The 24,479-nt window shown below is 27.8% G+C and overlaps 1 protein-coding gene across 1 annotated transcript; it reads right to left on the bottom strand.

Moving 5' to 3' along the window:
* Nucleotides 1-8,675: 8,675 nt before the first annotated feature.
* On the bottom strand, nt 8,676-11,923 carry LOC114421705 (mitogen-activated protein kinase 7-like). Its single transcript, XM_028387762.1, has 4 exons — nt 11,681-11,923; nt 11,344-11,447; nt 10,419-10,845; nt 8,676-9,655 (listed from the first exon to the last, which is right to left on the bottom strand). The coding sequence occupies exons 3-4, from the start codon at nt 10,839-10,841 to the stop codon at nt 8,972-8,974; spliced, it is 1,107 nt and encodes a 368-aa protein (XP_028243563.1). The 5' UTR covers nt 10,842-10,845; nt 11,344-11,447; nt 11,681-11,923; the 3' UTR covers nt 8,676-8,971.
* Between the last annotated feature and the right edge of the window lie 12,556 nt (nt 11,924-24,479).

Below are 24,479 nucleotides of genomic sequence, written 5' to 3'. Positions count from 1 at the left end.
GGGATCGAATTTATAGAGAAAAAATAGCCCATTGTAATAATGGAATACGATTAAATAAATAAAAAAAATTGAGTAGTGGGGTTTTTTGGTCTTTTGATTTTTGCTTTTTGCTTTTTGGTGTGCACTGCAAAATAAATAAAGTCAATAGAAATAAAAGAAGGTGGAAAAGGTCACACAGTACGACGATGTTCACTGCTCCTGTTCATGTGCACGCGCAGTTTTTTTTTTTTATATTTATTTACTATATGTTGCCATTTATTTACCAAGTGGTAATGCAATATGACGGTGATCTACTTCGTAGATGTTGGACCACCCATTTCAAATATTAATTTATTAGTGGAATCTTAGGCAGTTGCAGTTCCTTTTGGTTTTTTATAATAATCATTTTCTGGTCTTTTTATTTATTTATTTTCTTGGTGCTCCTTGTTGGTGTCAGATATTCTACTCTTTGTATTGGCAATCATCTAGGGTTGTTTGAGTGAGCTACAATTAAAAGCTTTTGACCTCTTACTGTAAACTCAAATTATTATATATACATCAATTTCAACGTGTGATTAATTTTTTCCATGTATTAAACATTTGAAGTTTGTTTACAATTTATCGTAATTTAAAATATATAATTAAGTTACTTCATCAAACAATACTATGTTCAACTACCCTGGCCTGTTATTTTAATGAAACATCAACAGCTTTCAACATATTTTTCCATAGAGTATTAAGGGGTATTTAATGGGATGAGAAAACCTGAGCACTGGACGTTATGATATACTGTATATATACACATAACATAAGCATACGTATATAACAAAGTAAAAAATACTAACGACAGAAAATCATCCACTATATGCATAATTTATTTATACTTACAATTGACCCGTTGTCTTTAATTATCTAAATCTAATATAAAAAAATTAAATAAAATCACTTAAATTGAATTTGTTTATTCCTGACAAATCATATCACCGAAACGGAATTTAGAACTCACGAAAAAACAACAAATAACTCTCTCTAATCATTTCAACACTCTATAAAACAGAATAATAATTACATGTAAACGAATCAAATAATTAATTCAAAAGTAATGTGCATAAAACTTCCACATTCTTTAGAGCCATTGATGATGTATTGTCACAGCTATTATATATATATATTTATATTTATATCTCCAAAAAAATGGACATCTTGAAATCACAGCATTCACATTTTTAATTACTAAAATATTACTATCATTAAGAAAAAATTTCCACATGGCGGACTGATTCAATTAAGCAGGCCAAAAACGTATTGAACAAATTTGTTTATGGGTTTCATGTGAGGTTTTGGTTGAGATCTGAGAGGAGTTGAACTCGAATATTAACAAACTTAACTATACTCCATATTCTGCAGAAATAATTTAAAATCAATTATTGTCACATGATGCACCATAACTAGTACTGTACTACTTCTATACTAGTATTTAATTTACCGAAGGTGATCGATGCTTTTTTCAACAGAGGCAGCTTTTGAACCCCAGAATGTATATTTATTTGATTTACGATGTACATTATAACATTAAGCACATGGTTCCAGTTATGGGTTGTTGGAAAAGAAAGAAAAAGGTTCCCGACCAAAATCCAGTGGGGTGGCCATGCCAGTCCAAGTTGCCCAACTATTTCATGCATTTTTTTAAGAGGAAGAAGAAATCCAAGAGAAGAAGAAAAGAAAAGAAATGAGAATAGTGTATATATATGTTCCATGGTTTATTTTCCAGCTGTTACTTGATGTAGCTAAGAGAAAGCAAGATCATACAAGATTCAAGTGAGACCCATTTGTCAGCTAGGTTCCACTAAATTCTGCGTCTCTCTCTCTCTTTGTTGCATCATCCAGCAGCTAGCTAGAAGGATCCAAATTAAATCCCTCAATGTGAATGGGCATCTATCTTTATTCTAAGTTTTTTAATTTCTTTTCCATAACACTTTTTATAATTCTCACGTCTAATAAATTTATTTAATATTAAGAAATCATAAAAAAATTCAAAAAACTCACATATTTATGTTTTTTATTATAACTTAATTATTGTTCAAATAAAATAATTAATTCATTTTTTAAATTTTTATGTATAAAAATAATAAATATGAATAATTGAAGAAAATATTAAATATCAATAAAAAATAATAAAAATTACATAACATTAAAAGAAAATACTAATAAAAAATATTTTTATATAATAATAGATAATTAAACACAAAGATATTAAAATATAAAAAATATAACAATGAAAAATAAAAAATATTACATAAAATTAATTATTATTATTTTCTTTTCTCAAACGTTCCCCAATGAGAAATTTCTTCTACGAAACTCCCATTCAAGATCGCATGAGTGTTTTAATAACACTATATTCTACAAATAGGTACAAGCCATGTATGCAGATCGAACAAACCTTTTTCAAACCAGTTTGAGTTGGGTCTCACTCATTTCCATCTTTGTATATATGTTGTTTCTAGGAAGCTTCAATTTAACATACATTTATGCATTTTTTTAATCAGGAATATTAATATTAGACTTGTATTTTACGTCTAACTAATATTTCTCACCGGCTCGATCTATTATTATAGGACAGAGGATGTTTCGATTAAAAAATGAGATATTTATAATTGATTATATAAAATAATATTTTGTTAAGCGAATTATTTTTAATTATTTTAAAATTAATAATTTAAAAAATACAATTTTGTTTCAATATTTCCTGTGAAAATAAATTGACAGGTAAATTCGCAAAAAAAAAAAATTGTCTACAGATTTTCCTATCCCATTATTATTATATTAGTATATGTTACCCACAGAAACAAAACAAATTGGCAGGCAAATAGGTATTTTCTGCGGATTAATTTTCCGCTTAAAAATTAGTAAGTATTTTGTACGAATGATTTTTTGATAAAATTTCGTAGTAATCTCCTTCGGATATAACTTCCGCAGCTTAATCCACAAAAAATTTCCTACAGGAAATTGACACTTTTATAGTAGTGCAAGTTGCGATGACTTTATTTCTAAATCAAGAAATGAATCCCAAAATTTAATTAAGAGACCAAAAATTAAACCACTTTTATTTTATTTTCACAATAAAATTGAACCACTTCTACCATTGATTTCGGTTACATTCATGCATGTTACAACTGTGCATATAAACCTTATCGCTTAAGTTATTGACATCACCAGCGCCAGCCAAATCTTATTTTAGTTATATTGTTTAAAGACTTATGACTCCTTCTGTTTCAGGAAAATTACAAATGCTTTCCACGTGGGAGAATAAATTATAATTTTATCCTTAAAAAAACTAGATAGATGGCTGCTTCTGTTCATTTTTACTTTGACTAAATAATCTTCATTGTGTCAATTATCTATAATTTTATCCTAGGAAAAATCAGATGGCGGCTTCAGTTCATCTTTTCTTTGACCAATAATCTCCATTGGGTCGATTATCTGTTAGCTTATTTTATAGTCCAATTTAGTTAGATAAGATGGAAAGTTCTGAGTTGCTAATAATCTCAATTCTAAACCTCCTTCCAAAACAAAATCAGAATTTTAGCACAGTAATAAAAAACTGTATATGGTTACTTACACCATTAATAAAGAAAGTCGAGTTGTATTTCAAGGGAGCTGTTGCAAAAGTTCAATTATGTTAACTTGAAGTAAGGTAACTTGTTGTGACCAGTCAAAAAACAACTTGTTCTGAATTCCCTAAACATGTACTATACAATAAGCTCTTAAAATCTTTTGACAATTTTGACGTCCGTTTCTGTCTTTATCTAATCTTTGTCGGCTTTTTGTTTTATAATGTAGTTACAATTACAAACCTGTTGATTGATAAGGAGAAATAATTAGCCAAGCATAAACATAGCTACCCGCCCTATTACAGAAACGGGACCCAATCCTATGAATCGTCAAAAAACAAAAGATGAATGTGATTAAGTATGCCTACAAACACACACTCAATGTGTGTATTTGATAAAAAAAAAATAACAATTAAAAAAAGCAACTCAATATAGCCGCAAATTGCTTTCACATTCGCTCTTCACAAAATTTCCCGAATGTGTAGAGTTGCTAAATGGAAGAAAAGTTACTTTACTCACGGTACCCGAAATTAGATTGTTCATATATCCAACTATGACCCATAAAAAAAAGACACCAACATAATTTTAGAAGAACAAAAAAAGGGAAGTATGAGATGAAAATGAAAACATTATATAACCACGAAGTGTTATAGAAAACAGACTCGCTGCCGGGAACGGAAGCCTAAGTGTATAGAAGTAGTTATGATAGAGAGTCTCACTGTCCAAAATCATGCATATCCATATCCATTGTCAATTTGGCATTCTCAACAAGATCGTTGATAAATCTAAAACATATCTAGATTTATAGAGCTTTTTTTTAACACATTCTAATGTATTAATTTGGTGAATATTGTGAGGAAATAATCGACTTAATTACATATTTATCATTTTACAAATTTTACCACCTAATTATTTTCACAAATTTTATCATTTAAATTTTTAATTTTTGTGCATTGTAACTAATAACTTGTTTCAAACATAAACTAAAATTGCTAACTTTTAAACAAGTAAACAAAAAATTAACAACTAACTAAAATATTGTGTCAAACATATACTAAGTTTGTTACATTCAGGCATAACAAGAAATATATTGTGTCAAACAAGTAAAACATTTTGTCAAACATATACCCATGAATATCCATTTAACTTCATCTTAACTTTAATGGGAAGAAAACTTGCTTTGACTGATTTCAGGTTTGGATTTGGATTTTTTTCGACTTCTAATTATTGTCCTAAAAGAAGTATATCTCATTAATGTTAGTGTAATTTTGAAAAAAATGTATAAATGTAGGACAAATTTAATATTTTAACCAAATTAACTGGTTTTTTAAAATTTTAATGAATAAATAGGTTTAAATTTTAATTTATATGTTTAATTTATTTTTTTATTACAATTCTCGACTATTTAATTCAATAATTATAAGTGCAAGTTATTTTGTAAAATTTGATCACTTTAGAAAAACGAAATGTATTACTATTACAAGATCTGATCATGTCATGTGGGTGCTCCAAAGACAAAGACGTACAAGCAACACCCTATAATTTATCATTATGTTACTTTACGTTGTCAGCACTCCCTGTGTCTGACTCTGGCGGGCGCTATTGATTTCTCTTTCCTATATTGCTTTTCTTTTCACACCGTTTTCATCGGTAAAGAACGCATCACAGTCACAACTCATATAATAATACGGAGATTCTATTGCATATTCTTGAACCATTACTCACTCCTCCCTCACTTTAGTGTATGTTTGATAAATTAAAGAGAAAAAAGATGAAGTTTATTTATTTATTCTTTATCATGTTAGATTTCATCTTAAAATCAATTGGTATTAAGTGATACCATGTTAGATTTCATCTTAAAATCAATTGGTATTAAGTGAAGTTGCCCAACAGATATATAAGCCGCACTTCAAGGATTGAGGCCGCCGATGTGGGACTTAGGTATTTCCCAATATATCAAACAACTTCTGAATGTGTATAGTAGAGGGAGAAAAGGGAAATAAAGAATTATGATAAATTTTACATGGATTAAGCATGGCTACTGCACTCATCCTCACGGGGACCAATATGAACCCATTTCGATTTTAATGGAAAAAAATCAAGTTAAGAGAAGTTGGGTCCGCTTTGGGTTTTTCTCGATTGAGAAAATTAGAGTTGGATATGCTAGTACTTACCCCATCCCACTACTATTCTAATATAATAAATATTTTAAATTATTATAACTTTACAATTTAAATGGATTAATACTTGTTTTATGTATGAAATTATTATTTTCTTTATAATTGTGTACAATTTTTACTTAATTTCATGTTGAGTTAAAAAATAAATGAAAATAAATGATTTTTACTTAATTTGTTGCTAAACACTTAGAATTTCAATATTAATAAATAAGATGTCATGATCACTGTTTGTTTAAGATATCAAAAAATAAATTAAATCAAGCAATTTTTACTCAAAATTTTAATTTAACATGTTATAATAGATTTGATCCAATTATAAAAAAAATTGTCTTATTTTTTTCAATTTTTTATGAGGGGAAAAAACAAGTTAGAATGAAAGGTGGGGAAAACCAATTCCCAAATGGGGGCAAGAATGGATCTAATTTTGGACCATGGAAGAAATCAAGGAAAAAGTGGGAATGACCTAGGGAGTTGGGGGAGGGGGGTGCGGAGATTAAATCTGCCCTTCTTCCATTGTTATGCCTACATGAATCTCATATCTTTTAAGCTTTATTTTAATTTAAATATTTTTCTTTTTTTCTTTTATTTATTTTCACCACCTCAATTAAACACACTTTTTATGACTTTGGAGTTTGGATGGGAGATGAGATATTAAATTAATCTTTAAAATTATAAATACGGATTCATTTAATTTTATAAAAATATTGTTTTAGTTTTTAAAACTATCAAATGTTAATTACTTTTGCTTTAATATTTATAGTTTAATAATTAAGTCAGTTTAATAGTTTTGAAAATTAAAATAACATTTTTTTCCAATTTTAAGGATAAACTCAATTGATACTATGGATTAGGGGTGTAAGTAATATGAATTGGATTAAATTTTATTTATTTTCTAATCCAATTTAATTAAACTTAATTGGATATGATATGATTGGATTTGTATTTGTATTTTATCAATTGAATTTAATTTTAATTGGATTGGATTGAGTTGATTATAGGATTGGATCATTAAAAAAGTCTAACATCTTTACGTCTTGAAAAAAAATTTAAAAAATTATAAATATATAATCACAATGTGATTCATAAAATAATGTATTACCTTAAAATAAAAACTCAAAAACAATACATTACCTCCGGAAAGAGGTATACTTAGTTTAGATTTTTATGTTGGTAATTTAATTGTATACATTTTGAATTTGGTTGAGTTTTAATCAAGTCCAAAATTTAAAATCGATCATCTAATTTAATTTTAATTGAGTTCATTAAATTAAAATTAAACAAATTCAATGACTCAATCCGATTGAGATCCGCTTACAGTCCTACAGTCCTACTAAGGATGACAACATGGTGGGGGACTTAAACAACTCTTCTCATTCACATCCCCATAAAAGGTGGGAAGGGTTTATGTCCTGGTATAAAAGACACATTTAAAATTTTAATACTCATTTTTATCTCTGTTGCATGTTATCGGATTCCAATATACCCACGAATAGCCTAACACACTATTATTTATAATGTTAAATTACTTTTTTATTTTAAATAAATTATGTGTAAAGTTTCATTGTATTTTAATTCAAACATTTTATAAAAAAGATAATAAATAACAACATCTACTTAATTAAGATTTTTTTTTACTGTACTATTAAACTAATTAATTTATAAGTTTGTATCTGCATTAATACTGTATCTGCATTTTAATAACATCATTAAGTTATATATCTTTAGCAAATTATATAAGATCGTTGTAAAAAATTATATATATAAGATTATCAATACAGCATACCCATATCTTAATTAAGCCTTTTTAGTATACATGTATTAAACAAATTTTTTATCCTAAATCTTATCTTCATAGTATATTATTGGGTTAATTTTCAGTCCAATTACGTTCCTTAATTAACCCTATATTATTATACTATCACAATTACCTTTCTCTCTTCTCCATTTTTCTCTCTTTAGGTGAATGCGAGCACTAAATGTTTCATGGATCATTTTTCTTTTTAGTACCATGGGTTTATATTAAGACTTCCATACACATTCGCATTTCTAGGGGAATAAAAGACTGTTAATTTCATTACCATGTTAATTTATACTAATGCTGAATATGAATTTGTATTTTGGCAAGGAAACAAAAGGCCAAAAAACCTAGTACTGAACTTGTCACCGACTACATATTTAGCAGCAAGATGTATATGGATTCCAGCCTACTCACTTCAGTTCCTCTGCAGTCTACATTAGCAGTCCAATGTTTGTCAACTCAGCAACCAAATTAATGGTTAATATGATTGCAACTTGCAAGAAAAAAGGTAAAATGCACTTCTGAGGTCTTTATATGTTTTATAATCTCCTTACTGCTTCTACTTCAAAATATTATTACACTCCTCATAGGTCTCATAAACTTCATTAAAACATATAGTTCATCTTGTTTTATAACTTTCCCTTTCAAACGTGCCTATGTTACCCGGAACGATTAACTTTCTATGACACTATGATACATTTTCCCAGTATTGATATTTGATACTGTACCAGTAAAGCACAGGCACAAGATTTTCAAACCCGTGGTAAGTTCCACAAAGCAAATGCCACTGATACAAGTCCCTTAGAAATGAAGAGATTACAATATGAGAACTGTAAATCAACTAAGGAGGCATTTGAAATACTTTATTTAGGGATATGAAAGTGATTTACGACCTTTCTATAAATTATTTTCAACATATTTCAATAAATTTCACTGTTAAGCTTGTGAATAAGATCTTGAATGAATAGAAGTACTTAATTATATTGCTTATCTAAACACATGGTCTGAACCCAAACACATTCTGGTTCAATTGAATGATCCCGCGATTGAAAACCAGGTAGGCGTGTTATTTAAGGAAAGCATAACCTCATAACCATGGATGTATTTGAAAGCACAAATTATCTTACTCTTTTCTGTTAAATGTTAGGAAACAACTAATGAACGACACTAGTTCAAATGGGTTTAGCCGAAACACCAAAAACAGTATGCATGGCTATATACAAGTTACAAGAGGCCATTATCCTTGTGGAGACGCCAAATTAAAAAAGTACTAAAGCAATCTCATACAAAGTACAAAATTCGGTAGTTAAATCCTTTAAGATTACAGTTTGTCTAGGAAAAAACAGAACTACTCCTAGAGACAAGCAACAAGACCTGAAAGCCTTGGAAGAATTAATCATTTATGCATTGGCGGAAGCAGCTTCAGGATGATAATGTAGCATCTCATTCCAAAACATTTCCCTAATCATCGGTTCTCCCCAATGTTCATCTATGTCGAGACTGATGGGAACCTGAGCAGGAGGGTCGCACCTTGGATCATATAGGCTAGCCATATACGGGTGTTGGAGAGCTTCCAAGACAGTAATTCTCTTGGTTGGATCGAACACAAGCATTTTTTGCAACAAATCTATGGCTAATGGATCTGCTTGTGGGTATAGCTGAGAGAAGTGTCTGCCCCTAGTATAGGGCAGTGATTTGATAAACCTCCTTGCTTTTGCATTATCAATAAACTCAAGATGAGATTCATGCTGGCTTCCAAGAACGCTTATAATTAGTTTCAGCTGGTTGAGACACTCAGTCCCAGGGAAGATTGGCTTTCTACCAAGAATCTCAGCAAAAATGCACCCTACTGACCAGACATCAATAGAGGTTCCGTAATTGTCACAGCATAACAAGAGCTCCGGTGCACGATACCAGCGAGTGACAACATACTCTGTCATAAACTGGCCATCAACTCCATTAGTTCGTGCAAGCCCAAAGTCGCATATCTTCAAATCGCAATTGGCATTGACGAGCAGATTCCCAGGCTTCAAGTCCCGGTGAAGAATGTTTGCTGAATGAAGGTATTTAAGACCTCGAAGGAGCTAAAGTAAGAGTATATGGTTAGTATCATTCACAAGAATAGTTAAAATATGCAAAGGTTAGAAGTTAAAAAAGAATCCGTTAACTGCTTTCTACTTGTAGATTATTATTGTCAATTCTGTTCAACATTCTACAGCAAAATTCATAAAAATGTAGAAAATATGAGTGACAAGAATAGTCCATAATAGGGTTTTTTTCATAAGAAGCTTTGTCAGTTAATCAAACAATGCTAAGGTCATATCAATTTCCCAATTTGGGCCAATGGTTTTCTTTGTCTAGTACCATGTCAATATCCAGCCTGAAGAAGAGAATACAGATACCCCTTCCCTAGACTTCACTAATTTACAGAATGATAGTATATGTTACTTCACCTGAAAAATAATGGAACTGAAACACTAAATTCTTTGACTCAGGCAACATACATTCAAACTAGAAAATGTAAAGCCACAACTCAAATTGTCCCAACTCCTCAAAAACAGCCTGATGATTGTGTATAAGAATGCATGAAAGAGGATATTTAATAGTTAATTCACTTTTAAGTTGTATGTTAATAATAGAAAATGGGAATTCACTTCGAAGCATGCCAATGTCATTTAAACGCTGCAAGAATGCATTGCAATCATACTTCAAACCCCAACAAAATCTCCTTCAAATGATTATTTTTATACATTTCTGCAAATCCAAAAAAATTCACTACCACAAAGGCTTAGAAATTAGAACGAAGAGCTAAAGGAATGGAAAATGCCAAAACAAACTGGTTAGTACCTGAAACAAGAAATATTTGCAATGATCATTGGAAAGTGGCTGAGAGGACTTAATAATTTGATGAAGATCTGTATCCATGAGTTCGTAGACCAGGTAGACATCCTTAAAACTTGTTTTGTGGATTGGCATCATAACATCTTTCAAAGCAATGACATTCTCATGCCGAATATGTCTAAGCAGCTTCAGCTCCCTTAAAGTTCTCAATGCATCAATAGAATTCTCAAATATATTACCAATCTTCTTAATTGCAACTTTCTCATTGGTCTCCCTGTTGATCGAAGAGCACACCACGCCATACGCTCCTCGGCCTATAGGTTTAATTGGAACATACTTCGTATCAATCTCAAACAATGTTTGCCATATTGTATAATAATGCTTCCCCTTTGGCTTAATTCTGTTGGGAGGTTCAACTAGAGTTGCCATTTTCCTGCAAATTAACAGCAACACAATATATTCTCAATAAGTAAACACACACAGGAGGAGACTAGTAATAAACTCACAACAGTAAATTCATTATTATAGGCATGAATCATGCATTACTAACTGTGACAAGCAATCAACAGTCTGTTAAAGCTGGTATCAAACAAATATCAGAAACACAGTGCATATATACATCCACTGGTATTGTTGCAGGATAAAGGGTGAATCATTGGATACTTTTTTATGCCATGTTAAAGAAGGTTCGAATCAATTCTTACTTGCTATTTCTAAATCTGGGTTTTGATCTTTTGATGTCACCTTGTCTCTTTTTAGAACCTATTCTCAGCAAGCCCATCTTTTTGGACATCTTTTTTTCTTAAAAAATAACAAAGATTCAATTTTATCTTTCCTCTTCACCTGATCTCAGGCTTTCAACCCACACACACCCCAATAACAAAGAAACCAAATCAAATTGATTCCAAAAGAGTGAGAAAAGCGTTCATACCCCAAAATTCAGCTTTCATCCCAGCTCTGACTCCGAGGCATCAAAAGCGAATCCAAAGATGAAGAAGAATCCCTCCTCGATTGATGCAGCTTCAAGTAAACGTTCTGCACAAAAATCAAATTTTCACAGCTCAAGCAATAATCTATAGAATAGAGTGGGTAATGGATTGGATTTCAAGAAGTGGATTTCATATCATTTCAAATCTTATCATATAAACAATAATAAATGTCTTCAATTTAAGCGAGATCAGACTAGAGAAGAAAAGGAGTATATAGCCATAGTGATCATATTAATAAATATATCATAACGTATCCATATAATAATAATAATAACTTACCTAGGCATAAAGGCATAGAATAAATAAAATAAAAATATCAAAGGAGGGTTTAGTTTAGGGTATGGTTGGGAAAGAAGAAAGTGAAATAGCACATTAACATTTTTAACATACCCCCATGACTCACATGAGTCATGAGGACGACCACAACCCACACGGCATTGGTTCTTGGTATTATTATTGATTGGGTTTGCTTTGCTTTCCCCGTAAGAGAGAATGTAAAATACGACAACGTACGTATGTGTGTTTGGCCTTTGGGAACTAAAAATCTAAATCTAAAATATAAACGTGTCTTTCCTTTTTCTTTTCCAGGTTAAAGTTAACATTCACAAATTTGGTTCAGCCGTTTCGTTTTTTTTATCGGCAAAATCAACCTTATATCTTTATTAGCCTTTTTGACTTAAATTTCATTATTTATTTTCATTGAGGCGCAAACAAATTGGCAAGTTTCCTTTCAACTCAACTAATCTCTAGAAAATCTGACAAAATTATTCGGTACCAACCCTATGGCTACAAGTACCACCAAAAGCTATTCAATGTTCACTCAGATAGGGAAAGTGCATTTACCTTCTATTCTTGCCTGCCACCGGCTGCTACGTAGTGCTATTTCTATCCACACATCATTCCTACTTTTTCGTTTTTTTTTTTCTTCAACTTGTGATTCCAAAGTCTAATATTTAATTTGAAGAAACTTGGACCTAGACTTGCTCTAATTAAAAAAGATAAAATATACTTTTGTTCTTCTATCTTCTGAATATTCATTTTGATTTTTTTTCTTTTGAAATATTTGTTTCCGTTTTTCAACTTTCAAATTTGAATTTATGATGTTCTTGTGAAATAATTATCATTTTTATTTTATTTTGAAACACAATTTTAATTTTAATTATAAATAATTTAATACACAATATTTATCTCATTAAATTCACTTATATAAAATTATGGGATCAACTAATGATTTAACTAAAAAAAGGCAAAAAAATGATAAGAAATTTTTGCATCATAATGGGTTGTATGCAAATCCAATTATTAAGCAACAATTTAATACAAAATGATGAAATTAAAATGATATCATGTTGTGGCCTAACATGTCAAAACTACTTATAATGCATTGTAATAGATTTTCTCTAATCAATGAAATTCATGTTTTTCCACGCATCTGCCACTAGAAATAGATTGACATTTATCATTTTCTCTAAATTTTTTTGAAGAGATAAAATAACAAACCGCATTAAGATAAGAAATGCAAAAAAATTTAGGCAAAATAAATGTCAATCTATTTCTAGTAATGAATTTATTTATTTAGATACTTTTTCTCAATTCTTTAAAAAATAATCATTTTTTAATACATTATCTTCTAAACGTTATATGGATGATCAAATCATACTATCAAAAAAGCATACAAAAGAATAATAGAAATAGAATTGCATTAAATAGATAATAAGAAATAATTACATTGCAAGAGTTTGGCCTCCAAACTTCCAACAAAAAAGGTTTAGTCTCTCATAGTCATGAGAGACTTTAAAAGAGAGAGGGATTTTTCCTAAGAGATAAACTCAGGTTTTGGATAAGTCTGAGTCTCAATGTTTTTTTTTTTTTTCTGCTTCTCCTCTTTATATAAGTTATAGGTAGCTTAATTTTCACGCTGACTTCGCGCTCGTTCTAAGCGCATATTTGGGCTTCACTGTGGGCTTTCTGCGCAATAAGTCTGTCGTGCGCGCTAAGCCTACATCTATCGCGTTATGCCGGCAGCTCACGCCAAACAAACTGTCTAATTTTTACAACTTTTCTTTCAATTTTTGCATCAATTTTTCCTCTAAAGCACTTGAAATTTTCTTCTTTTGAATCATGCTAGTAAAAAATTACAAAGATATTAATTTCTTCATTATTTCTTTGAAAATAATAATAAAATAAAAAAATTACACTCATTTATTACTCAAAATTGACTATCAAATTAATTCAGATTTCGTAGTTATCACTTATGCGAGAGCATTTTAAAGAAATTGAATTTTTTATTAAGTAAATAAATCTAATTTGAAATTTAATATTATATTTTTAAAAAAATATTATGCAATTAGTTTTTATCTCTTGACATTATTTTTTAAAATTACAAAAACAATAGTAAATTTTTTAAAAAAATCTTATCTCAATATATTATATCAAATTTAGTTATTATATAATTAATTTGTATCTTCTAACTTTTTTAAATTATGAAATTAATGAAAATGTTATCCTTTTTAAGAAATTTGGACTTAAATATTATATTACATTAAATTTTAGTTATTATATAGTTAATATCTAATTATTAAACTCTATTTTCTTGCAACAAAAGGAATTCTTGTTTTTCAAATCTTATTAAAAATAAGAACCCATAAAAAAAACTCAAATAAACAAATGTCATTATATTGGTTGGAAATTATTATAATTTTCAAACTACGAAAACGCACAATAACAGTTGTTATAGTTATGAGTGGCCACATTGATACGATCGACAAAGAGCGAAAGGCATCCCACCATACAAAAGAAAGTTTTTATTTTATTTTTCTTATTTTATATTTAATGTTAGAGTAACAAGATAACGCTTCATAATACGATAAAAGATTATATTTTTTTATCAAATATTTGTTAGTTTACATTGAAAAGAATATTTAAAAAATAGTAATTATTGATTTTTCGTGACATAAAAGAAAGATATTATGTGTTTTTTATGTGATAAGATTTTGTGTGTATGGCTATAAATATTTTTTTTTAAATTAATAATATATATTTATTGGATGGATTTGATTTTTTGTGATTATCCCCCCCCCCCCCCCCCCCTCTCTCATTCATGCTCTTATGATTCATTCACTTCTCATGCCATTTTCACCATAAATTTATCATTTTTAACCTTAACATTACTGGATAAATAAATTTAATATGATAAATTTTACATCTTGATTGGCTAAATAAGGACTCAAAATCATGTTACAAAATAAAACAAAATCATTATTTTGAAAGGACGACATTAACTTAAATTTAAAAGTTAAAGAATTAAAATGAATATTTTAAGAGATAAAAAGCTAAATGGTTTTTTATAATAATATAAAACAAAAAATATATTTTAGTCAATTAAAATTTATTTACATGCCCAAGATTTTATTAAAAGAAAAAAACAACAGTGCATGAACCAGCATAATATTGGACTAAGTCAAATTAGACTATCTCGATGTGAGCCCTTTCAATAAAATAAAATAAAATAAAAAACATAGTTGAAAGAGAGGGTTCAATGTGAAAATTTAAATACTTAATACCTATAACATGTTAAAAAAAATTGTGCATGATTTTTTTAAAAAAAGATACTTTAGCTTTTACTGGTTTTTGATATGCTGTTTTAATTATTTTTTTAAAACGTTAATTTCTAGTATTTTATATTTATTATATTCATTTTTTAATTTTTTATTTAAGATATTTTTTTGTATTTTAATTTTTATATATTTTTACTAAACACTTATAATTTAATAGGATAATTTTTTAATTTTTAATTATCAAATAATTTTTCAATTTTTAGGTAATTTTTTTAGCTAGTTTTATAAACATGATGAAAAGAAATGGATGAACTTGTTGTAGTATAAGATAGCCAAGTGAAAAAATAATTGGGTCATTTCCGAAGGAAACAAAGTTGGAAGAATATTTGTAATAGTGTAAATCTTGGTTAGTGTAGATTTGTGTGTTTAATGAAACCATGGTTGTTGCAAAAGATTGGATATAGTCTTAGGTTACTAAATAAACCAATACAAACACTTGTATTTTTTCCTCTTTCCTTATCCCTTTTATTGCATTTACGTTATGTAATTGAACTTGTTAAAAAAAACACTTTTAATTTTGAACAGTAAGTTTTGTAAAATTTCATCACTATTCATAAGATAATATTGATTGGTTTGATTTTAGGGTAAAATTAAATATGAACTAATTAGATTTTTTTATAGCACCGATCCTTGATTTTGGTCACAGTTTTTTTTTCGTGATTTTATTCCTCACATTTTAAAAATCAACAACTTTGGTTCAATTAAAAATTGTGCATATGTATATTTATATATTTACATTTTAATTAATTAAAATATTTTTTTATGATAAAAATGTTAGATGTGTGCTTCAATTGTACTAAAGTAAAAGAAATAAGATGTTTGCAAAATTAAATAATAAACTAGAATTTTAGATTTTCTAAAATGTGAATGTAAATATTAAAATTGCGGAAAATAAAATGGAAAGCCTCAAATGATGAAATTAAGATTAAGGGGAATAGAAGTTACAGTTTAACTTAATCTAAAAGTTAAAAACTAATTGATTGGGTTTGTTCAAATTGAAAAGGATGAATTTTACAACCAAATCAATCTTTATAATGCTTCTTTCATTGCTCATAATGAATTGTTAATTTATATTGTTTTTTATGGTTTTGCTAGCTACAGAACAAATTGGAGTGCTTCACGAAGCCATTTCAAGTTGAACCTCAGGTTTCTTTTTTTTTTTTTGACATAAGGAATTTCATTAATGATCAAATGAGCAATACAACGATATATATATAAAAGGTAAATAATCTGTGTGTATAAAAGATATATATATATATATATATATATATATATATATATATATATATGTGTGTGTGTGTGTGTGTTTTTAAAGGATGAAAATACAAAATTTAGTTTTCGAAAGTGTAAAAAATACGATAAATATATTCGACCGATAATTTTTATTTGTCAATGTTAATAAAATAACTTACGTGACACATAAGACTAAATTTGTCACTAAAATGATTGTTAACGTGACCATACTCACTAGATTGGACAAAAATGTCAGTGAGATATTATTTTTAAACGTAAATGTCAATAAATTTTTGTTGGACGAAAACATCAATATTTTTTTATTGGAGGAGAATGTTAATAATTTTTTTTACCTAAATGTTAGTGCGTTCTATTGGATCAAAAAATGTTAATAAATTATCATTATTAAATGAAAATGTTAGCAATTTTTTATTGAACTTAAATATCAATATGTTTTTATTGGACTAATTTGTTAGATCCAAAAATTTATTTCACTTAAGGGTAAAATATATTTTTAGGATAAATTTCCGCCATTTTTTATCGTTACAAACATAACATTACAATAATCACTTAAAAAATATATCGACAAACATAATTTAAAATACACATAATAATAATATTGATTATTAACCAAAATTTGCTTGTCACAATAGAAATTATCCAAAATAAATATTGTACTAGTTTACTAAAATATAACATTGTAATAGTGTACAAATCATTACAATTTTTTCAAGTTACCCTAAAAGATAAATACATCTCATAGTTTAATTATTTAAATCTTGTCTATTTTATTAACGGTGACAGATTAAAGTTAATAGACGAATATATATGTCACACTTTTTATACTTTATATGACTAATTTTTATATTTTCATCTTTCAAAAATAAATTTGTCAGCAAATTATACATTCAATAACAAAAGTGATTATTTACCCATTTATATTCCCAACGAGTGAGAAGAAAAAAAGTAAATAAAATATTATATGACAAATATGGTTCTATGTTGACAATTAGAGATAATCATGTTAACAATTATTTTAATGACAAATTCGTTTTTTTATGTCACGTAGGTTATTTTATTAATGGTGACGGATGAAAGTTAAATATATTTATTATACTTTTTATATTTTTTGAAATAAATTTTATATTTTTATCTTTCACGGATACATTTTTTTGGAAAAGAAGAATATATTCATTACCAAAAAAACAGATCAACACAATGCGACTCCCACGGATCCAGCAGATCAAAACCCAAGCATACAAAAGAACAAAAACCAACACCACCTAAGGGATTATAAGCCTACCCAAATGATTCCTAAGCTTAGGATTCAACCAACATCTGTAAACAACGGTGTCGGTGATTCTAGTGCCTTTCACGGATACATTTATCAACAAATTTTTAAAAAAGTGACTATTTAAAAAAAAAAACTTGGAAACCATTATGAGTACAAGATGGAGCTACTTTTGAAAAGCATGAGCAACTCTATGCCTTGTCTCCTTACAACATCAAGACAGAAACTTGGATTCAGCTATAACAAGGCCCAATTCAGAAATATCAAAATGATTCCTATTCACTTTATCAAGAATTCCTTTGTAGCCAGTTTGAAAAGAAACATTTTGCAGCCCCAAAGAAAAGACGAAATTCATAACCAACAACAGCAACCCGAAAGCTTCATCATCCATAAGACCATAACTAGCATGCACGGGTTTATATATTCGGTTCTGGAAACACTTTTTATTGTGGCGAATTAGTAACGAGCACTGTAGTGTGTATCTATATATATATATATATATAAACGTTGAAATTAAGATTGAATTAGTTTTGATTGTTTACGAAAGTAATTCTTGATTAAATTTTATTTATCTTATCCAATTTTGGAATTAGTCAATTTCTTGGTGAACCATTTGGCGAAAAAAAATTATAATATGCAAGAAATCATATATGTTGTGATTAGTGAATTCCTCCCTAATAAATATTAGTCGATAATAAGAAAAAAGGAAAAATAAACACGGGCTATTTATGCATATTTAACATTTGAATATTTTTATATATAAATAAAACAATTTTTCTTCTTCTTAAAAGTGCCTAATAAAAACGATAGTGGTATAAGAATCTTATACTAAGATAAGATAATCTTACAGAATATATAATAATAATAATAATAATAATAATAATAAAGAGAACGTTAACCATTATCCTTTAAGAAATAAGATGAAGTTTGATATTATTGTTATTTTAATTATATTTTTTATATAAATTAAAATAACGTATAAATATAAACACTCTTTTCCTTTACTTTAAAAGAGACATATAAAAAAAAAATATTAGTACCGTATTATTAATATCTTTAAGACCTAAGGACTAAGGGGGAGGGAGTGAAAAAAAAAACTCATTCGGTGATACTATCGTATAGTATATAGTCATTATTAATGACGAACCTACACATTCTGCACATGCTTATAAGAATCAGGCCACGTGGGTGCCAACCAAGAATTATGCGACTATGGGATTTTTATTTATTGTTACACAATGCGAGACTCTTGTGCGATAATGGGTAATTTAAAAAAAAATAAAATACAATGGATATATTTTAAAAAAATTATAAAAATAGGTAAATGGTACTTAGAAGTATAATTTCACTAAAAAAATCATACTTCAAAGTATGATTTTATTTTTCAAAAAATTATTACACTCAAATTATATATATACATACAATTTTAAATTTTTAACTTTTTATTGTTAAAAGTTAAAAATATATATGCATATACACGATCTCAACATTCTTTTTTATCACTTCTTTGATTTGACACAAAATTTTGCAAGAAAGAAAAAGAATAGTAAGGAGACCAAAGGCCGTTCCTCCTCCCTTATTTTTGCTTCCCTTCCAAAGGAGTAGGCACTTAGTAATAAATTCAAACATTAAACTGTGTAAACGCATTCTTTGCATTAATTTGTTTTTGAAGGGTTCAGTTCAAAATTATTATTTATTGAAACGCCATTAATGAGGAATAGGCGAGACTGAAATTGGTGCAATGTAAAAACCGTAACTTACAAACCAAACATTGCATGAGTCATTCAGAAAATTGTTTACAGTCTCAAAGTGGCCTGAAGCCCCGTAAAAGCAGCAGCACATAAAACATCCAGAAACCCTGACAAATCTCCATCTAACATGGTGCTTCTTAGCAAGGTAAACTACCTTGTATTTGCTTATTATAAAATAGCTTCGACGCCAACAAAATAAACTGAATCGACCTCACTTTATTAAAAATAAAATATATATAAAAATCGTCACTTATCATACAATTTCATAACAAAAAAAAAACTGAAATCATATTTTAACATATGATATATGATTTTAGTTTTTATAAAAAAAATATTTTAAACAAATAAAAAATAAAATTGTGTTTTAATATATGATTTGTTTATTATAAAATCTTATATCAAAGTACGATTTATCTATTTTCATAATTTATTTTAAAATATCTATTATAGTAATTTTTTTAAAAAAATCTCTTCATTTCGTAATTAGTCCCACAATGCGACGATGGGATTTTAATGCAGATTTATCATGACTCATATATATGTGTCTGAAACTTTTCTATCAAAAAACAAAATGTGTCCAGAAACTTAATAATGGCTGTTAGTAGTCCAGAAACTTTTTCATATGGTGGTGTAAACGAAGCCGATCATTCCTATATGGCTAAATTCATGTTTAAGTATTCTATTTTTTTTTTAATAATTAATTAGATTTTTTTTTAATTATTAAATTATTTAATTAAATATTCTAATTATTTAAAATGATTGAATTTGATTATTTCTGTCAATTAAGTATTAACATTAACCATATAAGTTAAGGATGTGATAAGTGATGTGTAAATTTTTTAATAAATAATTGTTAACATATTTATACTAATTGGTAGAAAATGATTCAATTCAACTCTTTTAAATAATTAGACAGTCAATTGAATCACTTAAATGATTAGAGGACCTAATTAAACTTTAAAAATAAATTAAAATATCTAAACAATAATTTAATATTCCTATATTTCTTTATAAGTTCAATTAAAAAATAAATAAATGATATTTTAATTTGGATTAAAACACTTTATTCTATGTTATCTGTCCTATAGAATTTGATATTTTATCATCTTGTGTTTTGTTTTAATTTATTATCACATTGATAATTTAGAACATTTTATCTATTTTTCTAAAGATAAATATATTTTACAAATAATAAAACTATATTTCACTCACTCGATTTCAGTTCAGAAAATAGTATATATATATATAAATATAAAAAAAAGTTGAGTCACTAAAAATGGAGATTTAATATTAAGATATTTGCTTGAAATTGTTGTTTTAACTTGTTCATCAAACAGAGTAGGGGTTTGAATCCTCTCCTGCGTATCTCTCTCTAAATTCTCTGCAGTTGATTTGTAGACCATTGGATTGATCTCTTGACTGAAATTTAAAGTTGATGAATGAGAAATTTTGGCCCTTGGATCAATCTAACAGATGAGAAATCATGTAAAATAAAGAATGAAATGTCTAAATTTATATAGAGAAATTCTGTAGGAAAATGCAAATCCAAATGGCAAAGATCACAAAATCAAAAGCATATATAGGCCATAGTTTTGCAAAATCTTTTCCCAAAAGCTCTTCTCGTGACAATTTTTTGCTTTTGGATTTTATTTATTTTTCTTCTGTAATTTTCACATATCTACAGACTGAGTTGTGTGCCTGTAGTTTTTAACCTCCTTTGTGTAACTACGAACAGTCATCAAATAATGGAAGAGACTTCCAAGAATTTCATATTAGAGTGTGGATAATACACTTCAAAAAGAGGCTTATAATACGAGGAGATCGAGGTGAACCATACTAATTACATTTTTTCATAATTCAGTTTCCAAGGATTCCTCTCAATTTAGAAACATTGATCTTTGAATTGAACACCATGAGATCAATCCAATATTCTACAAAAACAGATGGGGGAGATTGGGAGAAGCTGGAGACAGGCACACAGGGGAGACTGGAGAGGATCCAAATTCAACAAATTTCAACGGATTAGGTTAAGCTAAATCCTAGTAGTAATATCTTTACTAGTTACACAACTAATAATAGTATATCATAGTTGTAATAGTGATGGTAAGCTTTCATTTTTTATTTTTAAATAAAACATGCCCACTAAAATGGAGATGATTAGCTTTTTTTTTTTTTTATCTCAATTTAAAGAACCAAAACAATTCTGACTTTTCATTCTAAGACCTAAGTTATAAAAAATTAAAAACAAATAATCATCACATATAACTATTGTGGTCGTTACCAGCGTTGGTATCCATGATCAAAGCGAAAACTTATTCTCCCTCGAAAGTAAATATATTTCAACAATTTGCCATGCATGATTTTTATTTATATTGACATGGATTAACGTATTGTCAAACTATCATAACAGTACTCATTCATACAGCATATGACCCGAAACATCACAAACACAATTTGACCTCTTTTGAAGCAATTTTCAACTACCAATTCATGCATGCCTCAAAACATCATATCGTAGGAAAATTTCCCATCAACAACATGACCAACCCAGCAAGAAGTAGACAATATTATTTGGTGCTTGTCACTGCAATCTAAAAACAGAGTCCAAAAAAAAAAGAGAGGTGTATATGAATAAATTTAAAGCACCATCAAAGAATTTAAGTCCTTAAGGTAGAGATTCCCGAAATCTTTCAGTAAAATCAATCATCCATACTAAAAAATCTTGATCTTTGATAATAGACAAACGTTTCTTTAACCTATGTTTATTTAGAGGACGTAAATACAAACTAAAATCTTTAAAAATGGTTAATCCAACAAGTTTTGCATTAGTATTCTCTATGACTCTACCTATTTATGATAGACTGAATATATTTTAATTATTTGTTATAATTTTCTAACATTGATTTAATTTATTTAACAAACTGAAGCAATAGGTGTAACAAAAAAAAAACTAAAGCTATAGATCAAGGGATTTTAGAATATATATATATATATATATATATATATATATATATATATATATATATATATATTAGAAGTTTTAGAATATTATTTTAATCATATAGATTCACAAATCCATCATTAATCGCTTTAACTTGTTCTTATTTATATGTTGATCATGGGTTCGAATCCGGAAACAGCGACTGCGTACAACATCCCTCCCCCATACCTTCGCATAGCGAATAACCTCTGAGCAATGAGGTACGAAAATTTTCATTTTAATAAAAAATATTTAATGAGTGTCTAAATTAAATTGACTATTGCCGAAGAAGTATAGCTCGATCAGCACTTATATTTCCATAAGTAAAGTTTGTTTATGATGCAGCATTAAGACTATATAGCTATATTTTTGGGAACATTAAGTCTTTTATAAATAAATCACAAAGTGTACATTTATCGTCACTCAATCCTCTCTCTTTTTTTTTTAAGGGATCGTCACTCAATCCATTGGTACGTGTCGATTGTATTTTTTATATAAAAAATTGAGTAATTTTTATGATAAATTATTTTTACATTTTCTAATTTTCTATAAGTAAACAATAATCAATACTCATAAGGCATTGACTATTAAAATGAGAAAAACATATTTGTTACAAAATATGCATTGTACCAAAAACACAAAAAAATGTTTAAAATCATTCTAATTTATTTACATTTTTGCATTAATTTTTAAATAAATTACACTAATCACGGCTAAGATTTATTGAAATTACACAATTTTTCATTTTTTTTTACATTTACATTAACACCCCCTTACAGGATAATACGGTAGTGTATATTTTTTAAAAGTTAACGAGGATTGTTGTAAAAAAAATTAACAAGGATTAGTGTAGAAATAGATAAAAGCATCAAAATTTTGTGCAATTTCTCAAAACATTAAGAATAGTTAGTGTAAATTACTATTAGTTTTAAAATATTAATTATATTTAGTTTTTTATTTATTTTTTTTAAAAGTATTAAAATAATTAATAATGATCTTATAAAAGAGCATAGTAGTATCATTTATTACAAAATAATTTAATATTATTTTTACTGTATTATGTAATATTACTTTTTGAAATAATTGAACACATTTAATAAAATATAATAAGTGCCCATTTGTTACGGGTTAAATTTAAGTGATTAATTTTTCAAAAGATTTTAAAAAAGAAACTAAAAAGAGTTTGCATACTAGTATCATAAAAATAACTTTTAAAGTAAAACAACTGATTTTTATTAGAAATTACTATTAAAAATAACTTTTTTTTTTTTTATGAATCTAAGGTATCCTCAAGTCAAAAGTAAATAGCTAATTTTTCAACATACTATAATTTATTTAAGAAGTTGATATATCTTAATAATTTTTTCTTCATATATATGAACTTACGATATAAGTCAAGGAATAAAGTTATCATGTTAAACAGTGTTTGTAAATTTTAATTTTCAACAGATTTTTATTTAAGTGATTATTTTGAAGAATTAAAACAAATAGTATTAAAAACTTTTAAAGGCAACTATTTTTATTTAAACAAAAACTGTCACATAAATGGCCTAATATGCTCTTTAACATTACTTTTAATAAGAGGCGTTCGGTTTTATATAAGTATAAAGGTTGGTGTTGGAATTGAAGAAATAGAGATATTTTAGTTTTAGATGCAAGAAGGAGGAAACTGAAAACGAAGCAAGTAGCCAAGTACTACTGTGCTGTGGTGTTATTTTGTTTCCTTGTCTGCTAATAATTGTAAGCAGCAGTAATGCCTAGTGGGTGCCAGCACATGGCCGCCCTGCTCCACCAATCCAACTTCCCTTTCTTAAATCATATAGACATAAGGACAAATTCGTAATCTTTTATTTGTTAAAAAACTTTTTTTTTTAATTCAAGTACTTTTATAGTTGAAAGCTATCAGACTAATTCTTCTTTTTGCGTCTTTGATTTCAAATCCAAAATTTACATTTAAGAGTAAAATCACATTAAAAGATTATCTTATGTAATTCCATGTTACAATAAAAAATATATATAAATAATACTAGTTTGACCAACATTACTGATGTATTTCCATGTTTTCCAAATTCGTATCTTACTGCCAAAAAAAAGTTACACAGGATCTTATGTTGTCGTTTTTTCTCTCTATCATCTAGGATGTTATCTCGGTAATTCCTTGAAGATGATGTCTCACCCAAAATCTCCCCTTCATTTTCAATTCAAA

The sequence above is a fragment of the Glycine soja genome, chromosome 8, assembly GCF_004193775.1.
Source record: "Glycine soja cultivar W05 chromosome 8, ASM419377v2, whole genome shotgun sequence".
NCBI lineage: Eukaryota > Viridiplantae > Streptophyta > Magnoliopsida > Fabales > Fabaceae > Glycine > Glycine soja.
This window is presented reverse-complemented; position numbering and strand designations above follow the sequence as displayed.